Raw genomic sequence first — 20,730 nt, 5'->3', positions numbered from 1 at the left:
GAATCAGGTTCGAGAATCGAACAATTTACAGAAGGGGTTGAGCGTATTAACCATTTCTTATGCTTGTGGATGACAGAGATCACCAACAAGGAATTCTTCGGCCATGCCATTTACCTCTATCACACTGGAACCAGGTTTCTTCTTCATTCCGGCTTCCAAGATCATATTTCTGCCTCTCTTTGCCTCAAATTCCCTGCCAGCTTCCTTGTACATATTATACGAAAGAACATGAAAGCCACAGTCCGCTACTCCTGTACCAGCGAGCTTTTTCCAAATTTGGTCCTCAACTTCAACATTCCCATGAACTCCACACGCAGCCAGTAATGCCGCCCACCCGTTGGCGTTCCCTCTTCCTAGTCCTCCCATCTTGTCCCCTACAAACTGGTCAGCTTCCTCTGTGCCCGCTCTAGCTGAAAGGTCAACAATGCACGCGTAGTGCTCAATCCTGGGTTTAACTCCGTTAAGGTTTCCATTTGATCAAACAATTCAAGGCCCCTGTCAACCATTTGATCAAACAGTTCAAGTGATTTCCTTGCATCCCCAATCATTGCAACTCGAGCGATCATACCATTCAATGCTCTAGCAACCTTATTAGGAATGCCCTCAAAACCCCGTAAAGTTGCTTCCACATATCTGCATTACGTGTACATATCAACGAGAGCAGTGGTCAATCTCGTGTTAAAATCAAGATGGCACCTTTTAGCATTAGGAGTGCACCCACAGTGCTAATGTGACCGCACCGAGATATGAACAGAGGTAGTGAGAAGTATAACAAGAACCGACTCATTACGCTTTGTGCCTGCTTCTTGCATTTGCCTGAATAAAGAAAGCACCTCTCTGAAGTTGCTCACCCGAGAAAACGCAGCCATCATTGCACTCCACGATATGGTGTTTCTCTCAGGCATTTCGTCAAACAACGCTGGGCATTGTCAACATCCCCTGTCTTCACATACGCGTCAATCATTGCCGTCCACACCACCACATCCCTTTCAGGACTTTTATCAAAATCACCTTTGCAATTTACAAGCCGTGGATTACCCCATAAAACTCGATCAGCAAGCCAAGAACAAGAGTCGTCACCGTACCCGAATTGAACTACATGACCGTGAACTAATCGACCACTGAGCTTCAAATTTGGGCCAGAATCGTGCACGCTTTGATAAACGGCGGAAAAGTGTAGTTATTCGGGACAAACCCATGATTCAACATGTCCAACTAGCACGAAATGGCAGGAACCAGCGAATGCGACTGAACGTATCCTCTGATCATGGTGTTGTACATGAAGATGTTTTGGTGGTGATGGTGGTGCTTGAAAAGTGAGCAAGCGTAGGGAAAGAAGGAAGCATCTTTGGAGGTTGCTTGAGCTGGTTTAAGGTTTTGAATTATTGTGCGAGGGGAAAAAGGTCGTTGCTTCCAATGGTTTTCTGAATCATTTGAATTGGCGGGTAACCTTTGGGCAGTCCCCAAGTGGACTTTGGACATATGAGGGTATAACTTCATCAAAATGATCATGGCCGTGGGATTTGATGACTTTGTAAAGTCAAAGTTTATTTCAAAAGTATTTTTATTGTGAACACACAGAAGTTTTTATAAAGAGTTACGTGTTTAGTGAAAAAAAAAACACTTCGGAAGTGTTTATAGAAAAAAAATACTTGGAAGTGCTTTTTGAAAATTATATAGCATCTGCTTTTTTAAGAAAACATTTCAATAATCCATAAGTCTTTTAAGTTTTTCTGTTAGACATAGCCTGAAGAGTTTTTATCGTCAAAATGCACTTTTAACCCTTCTAAAAGAAATCACTAGTATCTTCGAAACCTATTACGTTTACATACTTGGTTTGTTTGCCCCATGAACAATGACTTTTTGTCTTAATGAACTACTCATATCCATGAAGAGGAAAATCGAACTTGATTGGAAAGGAACATATATGTTATCTTAGTCAACCGGCTTAACCAACACCTGCCGCTAAAAAGCAATGGTTGGATGTGGCACATTGTCTTTTCCTTTCTTTGGATTTTGGAGCTTGGACCAAGCAATTTGCTAAAAACTACTTAATCACCTGCTAATTGCTTAATAACTTCCACTTACAGTTCAGAGGTCCTAATCAAGCTTATAATTATATTCCATCAATTTGAAGCCAAATGCAATTCAAAATTGGAGCTGATGTGGACTTTGTTCTGCTTGTTCCTGTTTGTGAATTTACTTTTTGGTACTGCAGATAAAAGTAGTGCAGGTAAAACAAAACAACAATGAGATATTTCATATCATATGTTCACTCATCTGCAAGCTTAACCATTTTCTTTCCGGTGTTATGACCGCGAAAAAGTCCAATGAAAGCAGATGGAAAACTCTCCAAACCACACGAGATGTCTTCAACCGCTTGCAAATTGCCCGTGCGAAGATGATCCACGGTGGTGGAGATAAAATCAGAGTACACATTCATGTGATCAGCCGCTAAAAACCCTTGGATCTTAATTCTCTTGCAAACAACGTCTAGCATATTTGGCGCAGCTCGATTTCCGGCATCTGTGTACTCAGAAATCATGCCGCAGACAGCAACCCTACCGAAGGTGTTCATGTTCTCAACTGCTGCTTCCAGCATCTCAGCTCCCACATTGTCAAAATATATATCAATCCCATCCGGGAAGTACCTGAAGATCAAACACAATTTAGTCTTCATGCGTATTTCGCTTCAAAACGATAGGATCAAAGGGAGGTTTACTTTTTGAGAGTTGACTTTAAATCAGGCTCTTCCTTGTAGTTGAAGGCATCGTCTAATCTGAGCTTTCCTTTGAGCAATGTGACCTATAAAACAGAACATTCGGATCAATTTTCATGAATAGATTCCGACTGAACGTGGTGTACCTAAAAGAAAAGTTTTGTAAGGTCACCTTTTCTTTGCTTCCGGCACAGCCAACAACATAGCAACCAAAGAGTTTTGCGTACTGTCCGACCAAATTTCCAACCGATCCAGAAGCTGCAGATACGAAAACTCTCTCCCCCTTTTTAGGCTTGCACACTTCAAAAAATCCCCCATATGCTGTAAGTCCACTAAAACCTGTAACATACAAAATAACCAAATCAATCCAATTGTCAACAAATTACATGATTCAAGGACACCGGGTGCCTCTATTTTTAAGGGTAAGAAGATATAAACAGAGAAAATGCCTTGAGCCAATATTGGAGTATCAGTCGTCGCGACGATGAAGTAAAATTACCTAGAATTCCAACTTGATAAGAAAGTGGAAATCCCAAAGGGTCAAATTTCCTAAACATGGTCCCTTCTTTTAGAACAGTGTACTCTCCCCAACTGATGAACCCCACAACCAAGTCATCCTTCTCAAACTCTGGATTCCCAGAAGCCACAACTTTTGCCAAACCATAAGCATCAATTTCCTGCCATCACCATAAAAAAAAGAAAAAAAAAGCTCAATTATGTTGAGACGGGAGCTGCTATTTACACTTAAAAACGTTATTCTGCACTTTAATAAATAAAATAAGAGGCGCAAAATGTCTGTTTTCGAATGCTAAGAACAGTTTTCTTTATGAATTTTGTAACAAATAAGCTTCAGAGCTTACATCTCCTGGGGCGACGGCAGCTAAATAATTTATGGTTTTGTGGGAGGAGCTAAACCTTTTCATGCGGTTGTGCAGGTACGGATCGATCGACACATAGAGATTTTTCACGATGACATCAGTGGAACCAGCGGAAACTGATAGAGCAAGGGGTGAAGTTTTGACCTCAAAGTCTGACTCTTTCGGTTCTCCGTCGTCGAGGGGGGATTTTTTAGTAATGCACCTGTTGGTTACTTCCATTTTCAGCTGCCTTTTTGTGCGGGCAAAGCTCACTGGATATACATATATAGAGAGAGTGAGGGAAAGGATGAGAGAGAAAGGAGGACCCAAAATTATCGGCCTGAGTAATCGAGGCCGTTGAACGAGCAGAATTTTAGACCATTGAATGACAAAATGATTGAAATGATTTTCAATTAATATTGAGAAATAATATTGTGATTTTAATTATGATATTATCTCTAAACCTAATATTAGGTATATCCAAACCTAATATTAGGTATATCCAGCTAGATGTTTTGAAAAGAGATGATCTTCAAAGGATTGCACGAAGACATTCGAAGGCTCATCATATCAAAGCCCCAGGTGCATGCAATCGCCTACGTGGCTAATTATTATCAAAACCAAGTCCTATCTTTGGAGAAATTTTTAGTTGTGATGGGAACACAAGTGATACACTACGTATTTTAATAGGAATGGTGGGTTTTTATTTTTTAAGTTATTAACTTTTTTAACACACATATCCCACCATTTGTTTAGTGACAGGTGGTGTATCACCCCATGTACCGGTCAAACAGAAAAATCTCTCATATCTCTAATATTGAAGTAGGTGGTAATGGTACAATTCAAATTGGCTTGGAATTCATGGACGTGTTGGAGTGAATGGGGTTGTAGCACGTGGCTTTATCTTGAGATATGGTGATTATATTTCATCAATTAGAATTACTTTTCAGAGTTTAATTTGGTGAAGGAACCATCATGCATGTATATGGTCTTTGTAAGGGGAAATGTGCATGGTGGATTCAATTGGTGAAGTGATTTGATGGAAGGATTTGGATTCTCTCCCATTCTGTTTCCATCCCCTTCCATCTCCTCTTCTCACATTCTTTTATTTTGTCTTTTTCTTGTTATAAAAAATTAATATAAGATGTTGACGTGGTATAACTGTGATCGTTCAAATATGAGGGGAAAGAAGGGGAGGGAAAAAAAGAGGGGAGAGAATCCTACTCATTGATGGAATTATGATGAGGTAAAAAGCCTAGGTAGGCTAGGCTTTTGGTTATGATGGGATAAGTCTACCACGGATAGGCTTTTGGATGGGTGATGGGATAGGTTTTTATCTTGTTTGAAAAGTCAACCATATGGAAGATAGGCTTTGACCTATGCCACGAAGAGGGCAATGTTTGGGCCTAAAATATTATTTTGGGCTGAGCTTGGGGTTATTCTCGGCCCAATGTCATTTATCTAGAATTTTCTTGTGGGCCGTCCAGTTAAGGCCGGCTGAATCCTGTTGCGAAGAAGATTAGTTCAGATAAAAGGTAAAGTAGTCGATTCCTAGTGGAACAAAGAGTTTTGAAGTCGAAGGTGCTTGGGATAAGGAGATGAATCTAGTTTGTTATGGAGTTTGGTTCAAAGTCCTATTTAAGTTAGGACTAGCCAAAACCTAATCAGATTGGGTTGAGGAGTTCTAATCCGAGTACGATTCTATCTTGGCCATGAAGGGGTTTGCTACTATAAATAGAGGAGGGAATGCATCGTTCAACCCGTCCAATTCAACTCACAAATTGCCCCAGCGCAAAGCTTCTTAACAACCTTTGAGATTTTATCCTTTCCCATTTTCTTCATGCCAACACATCTTTAGTTTGGATAAACAGCAATGTGAAGGCAACCAGCAACATCTTCAGTTTAGATAAACAACACTAGAGCCGTAGAATCTACCGATCAAGGAGCACCTTTAGTTTGGATAAACAACACTACTTCGAGATCAACTGGTTATTTATCCAAGTCTAGGTCGACAAAGATTTTCGAATCCTTGTTGGTAGAGGTCATCTCATCAGCCTTTTCGGCAAAGTGAGGTGTTACAGGTTACTAGGCTTAACACGTTGAACGCCAAGTTGTTTTATAATTGGATATTCACAAGTACACTTTAGAGTTGGGCATTCTGACGGTCAAACCACATTTACCATCAAGACATACATCTCTTTCAAGTATTTGTGTCCATATAGTCTGGTGCCAGTTCGGCGTGCTTATACTCTCACGAATATAATCACCATGACCGAACCCGGCGCCGACGACTTGTGAACTTCGCAGAACTAGCAGCCTTGGTTTCAGGTTCTAGAACCCAAAGGCCGAGACGTGTTCCTTCCTCGGCCACAGTCGCAAGATCAAAAAGTCAGCAGCGCGCCCAACGCCACATCAACATATTTTACTTTCCGGTTGAACTCGGCCGATGAGTTGGCACGCTCTGTACATAACCGAAGGACATAATTAGCTTATTAAGTACTCGACCTGCATATCAACGAGAGAGCAGTGGCCAATCTCGTGTTAAAATCAAGATTGCACCTTTTAGCATAGCAGTGCACCCACAGTCCTTATGGGACCGCACCGAGATATGAGCAGAGGTAGTGAGAAACAATAGTCGCTCAATAGGCTTTGTGCCTGCTTCTTGCACTTGCCTAAGAAAGCACCTCTCTGAAGTCGCTCACTCGAGAATACGCAGTCATCATCGTACTCCACGATATGGTGTTTCTCTCAGGTATTTCGTCAAACAACGCTGGGCATTCTCAACATCCCCTGTCTTCCCATACCCGTAACCCGTCAATCATTGGCGTCCACACCACCACATCCCTTTTAGGACTTTTATCAAACACAACCTTTGCAATTTATAAGTAATGGATTACGGCATAAAACTCGACCAGCGACCTAAAGAACAAGAGTCGTCACCATACCCGAATTGAACTACATGACCGTGAACTAATCGACCACTGAGCTTCAAATTTGGGCCGAGAATTGTGCACGCTTTGATCAACGACGGAAAAAGTGTAGTTACTCGGAACAAACCCATAATTCAACATGTCCAAATAGCACGAAATGGCGGGAATCGGTAAATGCGACTGACGTATCCTCTGATCATGGTGTTGTACATGAAGATGTTTTGGTGGTGATGGTGGTGCTCGAAAATTGAGCAAACGTAGTAAAAGAAGCATCTTTGGAGGTTGCTGCGGCGGATAGGAGTGGCGCAATGGCGTATGGGTTTTCGGGTAGACGACATATGAGGATGTGAGCATGGATTTGCTTGAGCTGGTTTAGGGTTTTGAATTTTTGTGAGAGGGGAAACATGGTCGTTGCTTCTAACGGTTTTCTGAATCATTTGAATTGGCGGGTAACCTTTGGGTACTCCTCAAGTGGAGTTTGGACATATGGGGGTGTATAACTTGATCAAACTGATCACGGCCTTCGGATTTGATGACTTTGTAAAGTCAAAGTTATTTCAAAAGTAATTTTATTGTGAACACAGAAAGTAATTTCAAAATTATATCACGTTTGCTTTTTTAGAAAATACAAGCAATGGTGCATGAGCGATGATGCGGGTTTTTAAACAACATACAACATGTAGAAAGTTATATTTACAACTCTGCCTAACTCAAGGAATAAGTAAAAGTTTGTTTCTTACCGAAATATACAAATTTGAATAAAACGTATCAAAGAAGTATAGAGTGGAGCAAACCTTGTAAATTCTGTAAGGTGGGCAGCTGCAATACCAATAGTGATATAATTTAATGGAATCTGGCTATAATCTAGCTTGGTTGTTCTTTGCAAATTTGTTGGAAAATGTAGTAGTTGGCTTGAAAAAAACAATCAAGAGCGTTGAACAAATCAAACCTGAATGATATCAAATCAAATCTTAATTATGTACCAATGGTCACAGGCACCATGAAGCATAAGGCTTCATTTGGCAGCTCGAACTGTACTGACTATTTCTGTCGGACAGGATAAATAGTCACCGGATAGTACTGACTAAATTAATCGGGTGTTTGGTGCAGTATCGGATTAATGACCGTATTATTTATACTGTGTTTGGTACTGAATCGGATAAAAAAGTGGAATGTCAAATAACAAAGAAAGATAGTAAATTTCATACATCAATTTCAAAATATTTTCCAAATAAACTGACAGAAATAGTTTTAAGAAAAAAATTGTTAATAAAATAATTTAAAAAATGGAAAAATAATGATAGAATAATGCACAAAGGGCTCTGCTCTTAATTTGTCGTTCATCTTCTGCAGAAAAACCTATTTTGTTTATCTTTTGCAGACAACACGAATCAGTTATGGGTTTGTTTTCACGGCAAATCGAGGCACTGTGAAGGTGCGGCTTTCAAGCAGAGACTACGGTCCATCCACGTCGACGAGGATTGACAGAGCTTATGGTCTTGCAGTTTTCTGGGAATCGTTGAGATTCTACTCTAGATTCCGGCGAAAGGGCGGCTGCAGGTCATCAAGTTTAGGATCCTGTCAAGGAAATCGATTAATTGGATTTCCATAGTGGTGGGTCATCGCAAATTAAGCCAAGAAGCTGTATGAATTTAGCCAGGAAGCTTCATCGTCCAACCCTAATTAACTTCACATAATTTTATAGAAACAGAGAGAAGAAGAAGAAGAACGACGACGAGAACAGGAATGAGTCTTGCGAACGATGCAAGAGAGAGGAACGAGACGACAGAGGGACAGAAAGAGTGAGAGAGCGAGAGTTTTTTCATACCCGACTAATAATCCTTAGGTTCTGGGGTGGATAAATTAGCAGGTGTGTGCCGTATAAAACATGTGGGGTCAGTACAATTAATCCGAGTGCTATTTAGTACGAAGCTGTGCCAAACACTCGGGACTGTATTATTTACCCTATCCAGTCCCTTATACGGGCTGCCAAACGAAGTTTAACCAAACAATGAAAATTCAGCTAGAAGCGTCAATGTTAAAACATTTGAAACGTATAAAAGTTTAGTGAAACAATCAAAACCCAGTTAGAAACCTCAATGGTTGAACTCACAAACTACGTAAGTTTATGTTGTATTAATTCATGCACATCATTTCACTAAAACGACTGAAAATGCTAAGAACGGTTAGACATACATAGGATTTTGATGCTAAAAGCAGTACCTGAAGTGGGTAAAAAAGTTGTGGACGGTGCGGTGGACTTGAGAGCTTCTCAATGAGATATAAGACACATCATTGTGGGCAAGAAATTGGGAATTTAGTGTTATGGTTTCAGTGTATGGAAACAATATAAATTAGAAAGAGAAGGGGGAGAGCTTGAACACATATTGGAGGAGTTTTGACGCTATCTTTTATCAAATAGATGGTGGGCACAAAAACATTCAATTTGACATGGTCAAGCTCATTTACAGTTGTTTATCCACTGAGCAAGAGATACACTATGAATGTAAATGTTATTTTTAAACTCAAATCAAAAGCGTGAAATTAACATATTTTTGAAAATTTATTTCATTAAGCTGTGTTACCCAAATGAAGGAATAAATATAGGATGACAGGAAACTGGTGCATGTTCTCTACGAAGTTTTGCTAGTTCTCTGTTTTCCTCAATTCAATTAAGAGTTTAGACCCACTAATTTATCAGTAAATAAATAAACACAGTAAAAAACCTTAAATTACCCAATTAGAATAATGACAATAATTGGACAAAACAAAAGAAACCGTACAGATTCAGCAGTTAAGTGTCTACAACCTCAAAATTTTACTGAGTTTATGCAACTAAAGGGGCAATCAAATTATTAAGTTGTAAACAAAGTATCCAATTTCACGAAAAAAAGTATCTAATAGCACATTAGATAGTAAACTTGGAATTAACCACTGGATTTTGCAAGACAGCATTTAAGATAACTGTGTAAACATGGATACAAATTATACATATACTAAAACCCAACATAAAAACACTGTTCATTAACAGTGGTTTGACCGAAATGCCCTCAGTTTCTTCTTTCGATAAGATACTGTTTTACGTTTTCTACAGTAAAGAGTCTATTTTGCCCTTCCCAGACATAGGCCTTTCATCGTTTCTTTCTCTGCTTCAACCGCATCGTTTTTACTTGACCTTTCCACGTGTCAAACATCGACCCACCCTCTATCCGGTTTTCCTTTTGCTTCAGTCTTGCATGCACTCTAGCTGGATCTCTAGAATTTTCCCTTGGTTTCTATCACACATCCAATCCATCTGACTCACCATTACACCCCCACTAATTCACTCAACCCTCTCTTCACTTCTCTTCACTTCTTTCTACCCCACTCAGACTCCCCCAACTTCCAACACTGTCACTCTCTCTCATTCCTCACGAGTCACTACTCTCTGCCTCTCCCATCTGTACCCCCTCTGCAACTCTCCTTCTCCCTCTCGGTAAAATCGAGAACCACCACCGTAATCCCTGGAGCTTTTGCGCTGATTCCAGTTTTTTAATGATTTCCAAGAAACGCAGTCTACGATGCCTGATCCGGCCTGATTTGAAGAAGATTTCTCAAGCGACTGTAATTGTATGGTAAGTTGGCTTAAAGTAGTTCCAAAATTTGGGATTGTTTGGGATATTTTTAGATTTTTCTGATTCTTGAAAAAAACCATGGTTAAGAGTAAATTAATTATATTTTCATTTCATTTAATTCAGGTAACCGTCTTCAGTTTTTGGGTTTGAACGCTAGAACCAGTGATCTTTGAAGAAGGTTGGTTCTTGAATATTTTTATTTATATCCTTTTGGTTGTTTGAATGGACTTCCTGTAATCTAAATGAAGCTAAATTGAATATCTGTTTTTGTATAATGTATTTGCTTTGTTAAATTAGTTATTTTTGGTTAAAAATTTTTGTTTGGTTTTGCAGATCAAAGGGGTCAAGCGGTGGAGGAGTGGGTTAATAGTTATGTGTTCTTCTTGATAATTGTATGTGTTTATGCCCTCATGATATTGTGAGATATCATGGGATTGTTTGTGATCTGATTAAATAGATAGTATGCTTTTCAACATTATTACAGGCTTCAGTTTTTTTGGAACTCATGGATCATTAGATTTACTATATTTGTTGATGCATTGAGTAACTTATTTGATTTTAGTTTTCCTACCCCAGTGAATATGTTATTTACTGCATTCTCCGCCTTATTTTCATTTTAAAAAAGAAATTGTTTTTTTTTATGAATTAATAATAAATAAAAAACTGAGAATATAAATTTAGGAAAGAACGAGTGTAAATCTACAATCTATATTATTAATTGAATGTAAAAATTGATTAAAAATACCAAATCAATAACTCACAACTAAGAATGTGAGTAAATCTTGCTATATGTGCTATACAAATGTTGTTTTATAACAACTGTATGTAAGTCTATTCTACTCGAGATTATAACACGAAAAACTCCACAGAATAAGACTGCAGCAGCTGCAGCTCCACCATCATTTCTGAAAAATTAGGTAAAAAGTCTCTTCTCTGCAATTTCTTTTTTTTAATAATGAACCAATGAATGCACAAAAAGTTTAGCATGCTCTGATTTTTGTGTCTTGATAGCACATATTTACTAAGTCAATTACCTGCTTTGCAACAACTTCTTTCTTTCCTTCTTGATTGCCAGGTACGGATGCATGCATTATAATTATTTTTTTGTAGTTTAATTATCCTCCTTGAAATTTCTTTAAAAACATTCATTTTTCCTGCGTTTTAAAGTTGAATAGTGTAGTTTTTGGAGTGAACATAATTTCATGTACAAGTCACTTGCTTTTCAATTTTTAGTTTGTGTTCTGTTAATGTCAGATGCTTTAAGAAGCACTTCTATGTTTTTTTAAGGGAGAATTTGGACCTTGATAGAAACTTCAAACATGTTTTAAGTAAAAACATTTCTAGCAAAAGCGCTTGAAAGTTTAAGTGCTTCTTATAGAAGATCTTTCAAATGACTAATAAGCCCTTTGTTTCATTGCAATTGAAGATTTGGTTTTGGATTTTAGATCAAGCTCTCCGAGTACATTGGGAATAAGTATGTGATTCTCTTTTTTTCCGCATTTGACGTCACATTTGTTTGTCCTATAGGTAAGCATGTTTTCGTAATCAGCATTTCTGCGTTGTACATGTTTTGTGTAAATAAATAGTTTTTACATATATACGCACAAAGCTTATAACACATATAGTCCATTATTCTAACAGTTATATACAATACTGATAATCTATTTCACAGTCCCACGACAACGTGCAAGTTATCTATATATACGAATTTGATAAGCAATGTCCATTATCTAAAATTTGGGACTGGTCATAAAAAAGGGTTGTTACTTTTTATAACAGGAACGTAGAGGAACAATGGAATCAACTTTCATTTTCCAACGACTGACTCCAACTTTGTTGTTTTGTTCTCAATTTTAATCCTTTTTTTTTTTTTTTTTTTTTTTTTTTGGAGAACCTCGGCGGTACGAGAGAAATTTATTGATAAGAAAAAAGAAGATACACCTAGACAGGGGGGGACATAAACCTAACCCCTCATAGAACAAGAGAAAAGAAATGCAAAAAAGGGGGGGACATGCACCTTACCCCTCAATTTTAATCTTCTATCTACTTGAATCCGTTTTTTTTTTAAGGCTAATGAGTTCATGCAATTATCATGTTTAAATATGCTAAATCCTTTATATTTAAAATTTTGTGTGTTGAATATTAAGATAGAGAGACTTTTCTCTGAAACACTGTCTGTCCATTAACCACACATATGTTCAGTTATCTCATTGTTATCATCCATAGTTCAAACCACACATAATATAAAATTTGACATAAACTTTACATGTTTGGTTAATAATGCCTAATGTTTTCAACTGCGTAAGTCATTTTTCTAACTTTCCGTTAGTCATTTTATTGTTCTTATCTTTAGCAAGAGGATCCTGTTAGTCATTTTATTGTTCTGATCTTTAGCAAGAGGATCCTTTTAATAAATCCAACCGTCATTTGTTCACATTAACTTCTATTTTTCCAATTTCTAACAGATAAATGAAAACAGCTCCATATGAGAAGAAAGGAGGAACTGGTGCGAATTTTACTTAACACACAAATTAAACCCTCTTGTATCAATTGTAGTAAAGAATGTAAGTAGGGATCGTTCTGGACCGGGGATTAGGAGGGCTTGCTAATAACCTCTAAACTGACTTAAAAACATAAAATTAAGTTTAAAACACCAAACTAGACTCAAAAGATGCAATACAAACTAAAAAGACTCAAAACTAGTTTAAAATACTCAAAACAGCTTAAGACAATAAATTAGACTCTAAACTGACTCTAGGGATGGTTTTGGACGAAATTAGGTTCTAACTTGACTCAAGACACTTGAAAACACAAATCAAAACAGATTTTGACTAATAAAACACTTTAAAGTAAAAGGGGATTTGATTTTGACGAATTTGAAAACAAAACAAGTAAATTAAAAAAACTAATGAAATATGCACAAATTTGAGTAAATTGAATGGATGGAAGGCTAGCTAGGAGGTTCTTCTCCACACATGACATACTTGCACATAAATCAATTTTCAGTTGTTCTTTCGATCAATCATGAAACTCAACACCCCAGGTTAATTAAGTCCGCTTAAATTAACCTTCAAGTTCTCCTTAAGTTATTGAATTGGATGGGAAAGTGCATACAACAATTCAAGCATTCTTCAAAAGTTTTTTATGTGAATAGCACAATAAAGATACAATCAAAGATCATTCAGCATTATGAAAACTATAAGTATTGACGAGACATTCGTTACTATGATGAGCATGAAACTCCTGCCAAGAATTTATTTAACGCGATCGTTTATAAGCGACCTCCACTACTTGCGAATATAAGTTTGTAACTATTAGGTGAAACTCCCTTATACTCTAGCATCATATTCATGCATGCAAACTAAGTGTGCACTCTTAATAAGCATACACGAATAAGTTATCAATCAAGCAGTTAAACAAATTGAATTCACAACTTATGAAATCATAACTGAAGGTAATCAAATCATATTGCAAGCATGAACATGGTTTCGAATTCCCCCCTAGCTAAGGGGGGTTTAGTTCCTCATACTTACAAAGCAAAGATAAACAAATTTAGACATTGAAAACAAAAGAAAGAAAACACCTAAAAATGCTCTAACAATCTAACTTGAATGGCAAGCACGTCCAAGGGTCCTCATTCTTCTCTTTGTTGCGGCACAAGGTGTGGTTTGTTGGATGAGTGGTAAATTATGGTGGTGGATGGATATAGGTGAGTTATGGTGAAGGGTGGAGGGGTGGATTGTGTTCTCTCTGGTTTTCTTTCCCTTTGTTATGGTGAAAGGAGGATGTATTTATAGGCTAGGGAGAGGACCACCATCTAATTAAGGTGGTAGTGATGAGTGTTGTGGTAATGAGTGGATGTAATGGGTGTGGTGGATGGATGTTTGGTAATGAGTGGATGTAATGGGTGGATGAATGTTTGGTAATGAGTGGATGTAATGGGTGTAGTGGATGAGTGTTTGGTAATGAGTGGATGTAATGGGTGTGGTGGATGGATGTTTGGTAATGAGTGGATGTAATGGGTGTAGTGGATGGATGTTTGGTAATGAGTGGATGTAATGGGTGTAGTGGATGAGTGTTTGTAGTTGTAGGTTAACACACTTGCACACACACATGCTGATTTCTAGCCTTCTAATCTTCAAAAACGTCCATCCTCATGTCTCCATGCTTGCACTATCCAATCTTGGCTTAAAAATGCTCCAAAGTGCTCCAAATAGCACTTTGTTGCCAACTTTGTTATTTGAACCTACAAACACACGAAAATAGCTTAAAGTACTAAAATAACTAGAATTAAACTAAGTAAATGCCAAGAAACAAGCTCACTAAGTTGCATAAATATGCTCTTATCAGGAACAAAGTGAAGAAACAAACTCATTTGATTAAGGAAGTTCAACTCTACTAATTGTTTCTTATTTTAGATAGGGTTGTAATTGGATTTCCACACATATACAAGTAGTACGGCTTATCATGTATATTTAAAACTTAGGACATATTTTATACAGTTTTAAAACTCGTAGCATTGCGTGGGCACTCTTGCTAGTGTTTATCTAAATGGGTAAGGCATGTGTGGTTGTTTTTGTGCATTCATATGTTTATCACAAAAGATAACACAGGGCGATAAAGTATTTTGTCAAATTGGAAATTGTGAATGTAAATTTTATTGTATCACAACAGCAGCAATTTTAAGCAAAAGATTAAAGTAAAACCAAACAACAATGAGAGATTTCATATCATATGTTCACTCATCTGCAAGCTTAACCATTTTCTTTACGGTGTTATGACCGCAAAAAAGTCCAACGAAAGCAGATGGAAAACTCTCCAAACCACACAAGATGTCTTCAACCACGTGCAAATTGCCCGTGTGAAGATGATCAACGGTGGTGGAGATAAAATCAGATTACACATTCATGAGATCAGCTGCTAAAAACCCTTGGATCTTATTTCTCTTGTAAACAACGTCTAGCATATTTGGATCAGCTCGCTTTCTGGCATCTATGTACTCAAAAATCACGCCGCAGGCAGCAACCTTACCGAATGTGTTCATGTTCTCAACTGCTGCTTCCAGCATCTCAGATGCCACATTGTCAAAATATATATCAATCCCGTCCGGGAAGTACCTGAAGATCAAACACAATTTAGTATTAACCCCGTATTTCACTTCAAAACGATAGGATCAAAGAGAGGTTTACGTTTTTGAGAGTTGACTTTAAATCGGGCTCTTCCTTGTAGTTAAAGGCATCATCGAATCCGAGCTTTTCCTTGAGCAATGCCACCTATAAACCGAACATTCAGATCAATTTTCATGAACAGATTCCGATTGAACATAGCGTACTAAAAGAAAAGTTTTGTAAGGTCACATTTTCTTTGCTTCCAGCACAGCCAATAACATAGCAACCGAAGAGTTTTGCATACTGTCCAACCAAAATTTCAATCGATCCAGAAGCTGCAGATACGAAAACTCTCTCCCCCTTTTTAGGCTTGAACACTTCAAAAAATCCCCCATATGCTGTAAGTCCACTAAAACCTGTAACATACTGTTGACCCTAAAAACTACCAAGCCTACGTGGCGCGTAGGTCGAGTAATCTATGAGCTAACTACGTCATTCGGTTGAATGCGGGGCATGCCAACTCGTCAGCTGAGTTCAGCCAAGGAGTAAAATGAGTTGATGTTACGTTGGATGCGCAACTGACTTCTGTGTCTTGCGATTGCGATCAAGAAAGGAACACGTCTCGGCCTCTTGGGTTCTCGAACCTGAAGACAAGGCTACTATTCTTACAAAGTTCACAAATCGTTGTTGTTGGATTCGGTCACAGTGATGGTATTCGTCAGAGTAAACTCATGCCGAATCGACACCATAGTGTAAGGGCACAAATACTCAAAGTGGATATAAGTCTTAACAGTAAACGTGGTTCGGTCGTCGAAGTGCCGAACTCTAAATCCCACTTGAGAGTATCCAATCATAAAATAACTCGGCGTGCAATGTTTCGAGCCCAATAAACTGTAACAGCTCACTTCGCCGAGAAGGCTGATGAAATGACCTTGACCAATAAGGATTTAGAAATCCTTCTCGATCGAGACTTGGATAGATAACTAATCGCCCTCGACGCAGTGCTGTTTATACCGACTGAAGATGCTGCGAGACCGGCTGATTCTACGGCGATAGTGCTGTTTATGCCAACTGAAGATATCATCGGTTACCTTCACAGTGCTGTTTATCCAAATTGAAGGTGTGTCGGCGAAAAGAGAAAAGAAAAAAATCTCAAGGTTGTTGAAAGAATTTGCGCAGGGCAGTTATGTGTTGAATTGGAGGGGGCTTGTTTCGATGTCTTCCCTCATTTTTTATAGAAACCAACCTGTATTGAATCTCATTCACTCCCAGATTAGAACTCCTTCTCATGATCCAACTTTATCTCGACCAATCCTATTCCAACTAGGACTTTGAACATAACTCATTATCAAACCGTATTCAATCTCAGCCCTGACCTCGTCGAGACTCCCTCTCATAACAGGATTCGTCCACATTCCACTTTTTGATAGGATATGGCCCATTTCGACCGCGCGGCCTATGGGCTGAATATCTTCTAATGACACCTGTTTACCACTTCTGGGCCGATGATGAATCTAAACTTGGCCTATCCCACACTGGGCCGAAAAAGATCTAACTCGGCCTAAAACAGTATTTTTTGGGCCCAAACACATACAAAATAACCAAATCAATCCAATTGTCAACGAATTACTTGATTCAAGGACACCGTGTGCCTCTGTTTTTAAGGGTAAGAAGAGATAAACAGATAAAATGTCTCGAGCCAATATTGAAGTATCAGTTGTCGTGACGATGAAGTAAAATTACCTAGAATTCCAACTTGATAAGAAAGTGGAAATCCCAAAAGGTCAAATTTCCTAAACATGGTCCCTTCTTTTAGAACAATGTACTCTCCCCAGCTGATGAGCCCCACCACCAAGTCATCCTTCTCAAACACTGGATTCCCAGAAGCCACAACTTTTGCCACACAATAAGCATCAATTTCCTGCCATCATAATAAAATATTAAATATAATTATAAAAAGCTCAATTATGTTGAGACGGGAGCTGTTATTTAGAATTTAAAGGCGTCATTATGTACTTCAATAAATAAAATAAGAGGCGCAAGATGTTTGTTTTCGAGTGGTAAGAACAGTTTGCTTTACGACTTTTGTAACAAATAAGCTTCAAGGCTTACATCTCCTGGGGCGATGGCAGCTGCATAACTTATGGCTTTGTGGGAGAAACTGAAACTTTTCATGCGGTTGAGCTGGTACGGATCGATCGACACATAAAAAATTTTCACGTTGACATCGCTTGAACCAGGGGAAATTGATAGAGCAATGGGTGAAGTTTTAACCTCAAAGTCTGACTCTTTCGGTTCTCCGTCGTCGATGGGGTATTTTATAGTAATGTACATGTTGGTTACCTCCATTTTCAGCTGCCTCTTTGTGCAGGCAAAGCTCATTGGATATACATATATAGAAAGAGTGAGGGAAATATGAGATAGAAGAAGTTAAAGAAGAGAGTCCAAGCTCATTACAAAATTGGACCAAAACGTTGTACGAACCACACAAATGGCTGACACTCTATCGCTAACTACAATATATGGATAGTCTCCAAAACAAAATACAAGTTGAAACTGTATTTAAAATATCGGTATCGGTGTACATTGTTGAATTATGGCCAAATTCCATTGGGCCTTTCAATAGCCCATAAAAAGGGCCTTTTTATTTGGCCCATGTGGAAAGCCACGGGAGTGGCTAGGTTATGCATTAGGGCAACTGCTGCCCTTTTGTTTTGGAGCAGAAAACTAAGAGCAGAAATATAAAGGCAGCAGCAGAGAAGAAGAAGAAAAGGTGGTGCCGTAGCTCCACTTTGAACAGAAGAAGAAGGTGCTATTCTCTTTGGTTAGTAATCATCCATCAAAGTAGTTGTTGTAATAGTTTTGAGCTTTGTGTAGAGAAGAAATCAATCATAATATTTCCTTCTCTATTTGTTTATTTGATGAGTGAGAGCTTTTGGGTGTATTGGGTTTTGGGTTGTGAGATTGCGAACACTTTGTAAACTCTCATTTGGTTGATAATGGATTATTGGGTGAGCTCCTACTATTCCAAGGATGTACTCCAGTCACACTGATTGTTGAGTAATCTCGTTAAAATCTTGGTGTCTTTTATATTTTGTTCTTTTGCTAAAGATGTCAGACGGGTAAGATGAGAATCCTTTTGGAAGTAGCTTCAGGTTCGCAAGAACTACGGTGCAAAATGCAAAGTTCGAAGTGGAAAATTTTGATGGCACAAACAACTTTGGGATGTGGCAATGTAAGGTTAAGGATGTGTTGGCTCAACAAGATCTACTTACCGCTTTAGGAGATAAGCCAGAAGCTATGTCGAAGTTGGAATGGGAGAAATTAAATTTGTGGGTTTGCTCCACAATTCGGTTGTGCCTTGCAAAAACTCAGAAGTATTTTGTGATGCGGGAGACATTGGCAAAGGTGTTGTGGCAAAAATTAGAAGACAAGTACATGACGAAGAGTGCGGAGAACCGACTATACTTGAAGAAAAAGCTCTATCGCTTCCAATATAAAGAAGGTACAAAAATGATTAGACACCTTGATGCTTTTAATAAGTTGATTGCCGATTTGATGAATTTAGATGAGGATATTAAAGATGAAGATAAGGCCTTAATATTGTTGAATTCTTTGCCGGACTCTTATGAGCATTTTGTTACCACTATTATGCATGGTAAAGAAACTGTGAAATTTGAAGATGTGTCAAATGCCTTGATGAATTATGAAATGAGGCATAGAGATAAAAATCATGATAGTACTTCTGAGGCTTTGTTTGTTAGAGGTAGATCATTAGAGAGGAGATCTCTTTCTAGTAAGAAAAAATCACTTTCTCGACCTAGAGGAACTTCTAAAGGTAGAAAAAGTTTGGAAAGTGATAAATATGCCTTTGTCATAATAAAGGCCATTGGAAGAAAGATTGTCCTAGGTTGAGGACCAAAGGCAAAGTGAGTTCTGAAGCTAATGTTGCTGAGCTTGAAAATGATTTTTTTCTGATTTTGCTTTAACCTTTTCTTCATCATTTGATTGTGCTACTAAGTGGGTATTGGATACGGGTTGTACTTATCATATGACTCCTCACAAGGATTGGTTTTCAAGCTTAAGAGTTTGATGGTGGTGTTGTTTTCATGAGAGATGACAATCCTTGTACAACAAAAGGGATCGGTATAGTTTGATTGAAGTTGCACGATGACATGGTTAAAGAGTTGACTGGTGTTCGGTATGTACTGAATTTGAAGAAAAATCTTATTTCTTTGGGTACTTAAAATCCAAGGGCTTCAGGTTTCATTCAGATGGGCAGACATTGAAAGTTACTTATGGTGCACTTGTTGTGATGAAAGCTCCTCGATGTGGTCATTTGTATCTATTGCAAGGAAGCACCGTGACAGGTGAAGCGTCTGTAGTCTCAGAAAATATGGGCACATCTGATTCAGATACTACTAGACTATGACATATGAGATTAGGCCATGCCGGTGAAAGAGCTTTAGAAGGGCTTGTGAAACAAGGTCTTCTAAAAGGTGCCATGACTTGTAAGCTTGATTTCTGTTAGCATTGTGTCTTAGGGAAGCAAACTAGAGTGAATTTTGGTATTGCAGTACATCAGACAAAGGGCATTCTTGATTATGTGCATTCAGATGTTTGGGGTCCTACAAAAACTCCCTCTTTGAGTGGTAGACATTGGTTCGTGACCTTTGTTGATGATTATTCTAGAAGGTCTTGGGTCTACATTATGAAGCACAAGAGTGAGGTGTTGAGCATTTTCTTGAGCTGGAAGACAATAGTTGAGAACCAGAATGGGATAAAGATTAAGATTTTGAGATCAGATAATGGTGGTGAATACACATCCGACCCTTTCTTTAAAGTTTGCAAAGAGGAAGGGATTGTGAGGCATTTCAGTGTCTGGGGAACTCCACAACAAAATGAAGTTGCAGAAAGATTGAATCGAACCTTGCTTGAGAAGGTTAGATGTATGTTGTCTCAATCAGGTTTAAGCAAGTCATTTTGGGCAGAGGCAATTACTTATACATGTCACATCATCAACCGGTTACCCTTAGCTGCTGTTCAGGGTAAGACACCAATAGAGGTATGGACTGAAAAACCTTCTACTGATTATGATTATATTCGTATTTTTGGTTCACCTGCTTATTTTCATGTAACTAAAAATAAACTTGATCATAGAGCCAAAAAGACTATCTTTCTTGGTTTTAGTAGTGGTGTCAAAGGTTAGAGGTTGTGGTGCCCAAAGATGAAAAAACTTGTAATCAGTAGAGATGTGACATTTGATGAAGAAAGTATGTTCAAAGACTCTGAAAAGAATGCGAAAGATGTCCAACAGGTGGAGCTTGAGAAATTTGCCTCTAATACTTCAAATCCTATTTCCACTGATGTCAAAGCCACTACAAGTGAAGAAGTGGGAGACCGAGAGGATGTTGAAGAAGTTGAACTTGAAGAATCTATTCTAGATGAATAACAAGTTTCACCTCAAGAGTCCCTTGCCAAGAACAGAGGAAAGAGAAATAT

General features: G+C 38.3%; 1 protein-coding gene, 1 long non-coding RNA gene and 2 pseudogenes across 3 annotated transcripts; 1 reads left to right on the top strand and 3 right to left on the bottom strand.

The window, feature by feature from the left end:
- Positions 1 to 3: 3 nt before the first annotated feature.
- LOC126604432 (putative pentatricopeptide repeat-containing protein At5g59200, chloroplastic) lies at positions 4 to 6,943 on the bottom strand (annotated as a pseudogene).
- On the bottom strand, positions 2,037 to 3,926 carry LOC126604422 (2-alkenal reductase (NADP(+)-dependent)-like). The gene is made up of 5 exons (XM_050271679.1): positions 3,580 to 3,926; positions 3,219 to 3,396; positions 2,892 to 3,058; positions 2,723 to 2,805; positions 2,037 to 2,651 (listed from the first exon to the last, which is right to left on the bottom strand). Exons 1-5 carry the CDS (start codon positions 3,814 to 3,816, stop codon positions 2,273 to 2,275), a joined length of 1,044 nt encoding a protein of 347 aa, XP_050127636.1. The 5' UTR covers positions 3,817 to 3,926; the 3' UTR covers positions 2,037 to 2,272.
- Positions 6,944 to 9,800: 2,857 nt separating the features above from the next.
- Positions 9,801 to 10,676, top strand: LOC126604433 (uncharacterized). 2 transcript variants are annotated; one of them, XR_007616600.1, is made up of 3 exons: positions 9,801 to 10,120; positions 10,244 to 10,298; positions 10,454 to 10,676. It is a non-coding gene; the product is annotated as an uncharacterized LOC126604433 (long non-coding RNA). The 2 variants fall into 2 exon arrangements; XR_007616599.1 differs by lacking the exon at positions 10,244 to 10,298.
- A 4,144-nt stretch (positions 10,677 to 14,820) lies between these two features.
- Positions 14,821 to 17,813, bottom strand: LOC126604424 (2-alkenal reductase (NADP(+)-dependent)-like; annotated as a pseudogene).
- Positions 17,814 to 20,730: the final 2,917 nt, after the last annotated feature.

The sequence above is a fragment of the Malus sylvestris genome, chromosome 15 (assembly GCF_916048215.2).
Source record: "Malus sylvestris chromosome 15, drMalSylv7.2, whole genome shotgun sequence".
Classification (NCBI taxonomy): domain Eukaryota; kingdom Viridiplantae; phylum Streptophyta; class Magnoliopsida; order Rosales; family Rosaceae; genus Malus; species Malus sylvestris.
Note: the sequence above shows the minus strand (reverse complement) of the source record. Positions and strands in the feature narration are given on the sequence as shown.

Bases quoted from the DNA above. Each gene is read 5' to 3' on its own strand.
- LOC126604422 (XM_050271679.1), bottom strand. From the start codon at position 3,816: ATGGAAGTAACCAACAGGTGCATTACTAAAAAATCCCCCCTCGACGAC. The intron at 3,059-3,218 runs GTAATTTTACTT...TGTATGTTACAG, and splicing joins TTATCAAGTTGGAATTCTAG to GTTTTAGTGGACTTACAGCA. The intron at 2,652-2,722 runs GTAAACCTCCCT...TTTGATCTTCAG, and splicing joins TTAAAGTCAACTCTCAAAAA to GTACTTCCCGGATGGGATTG.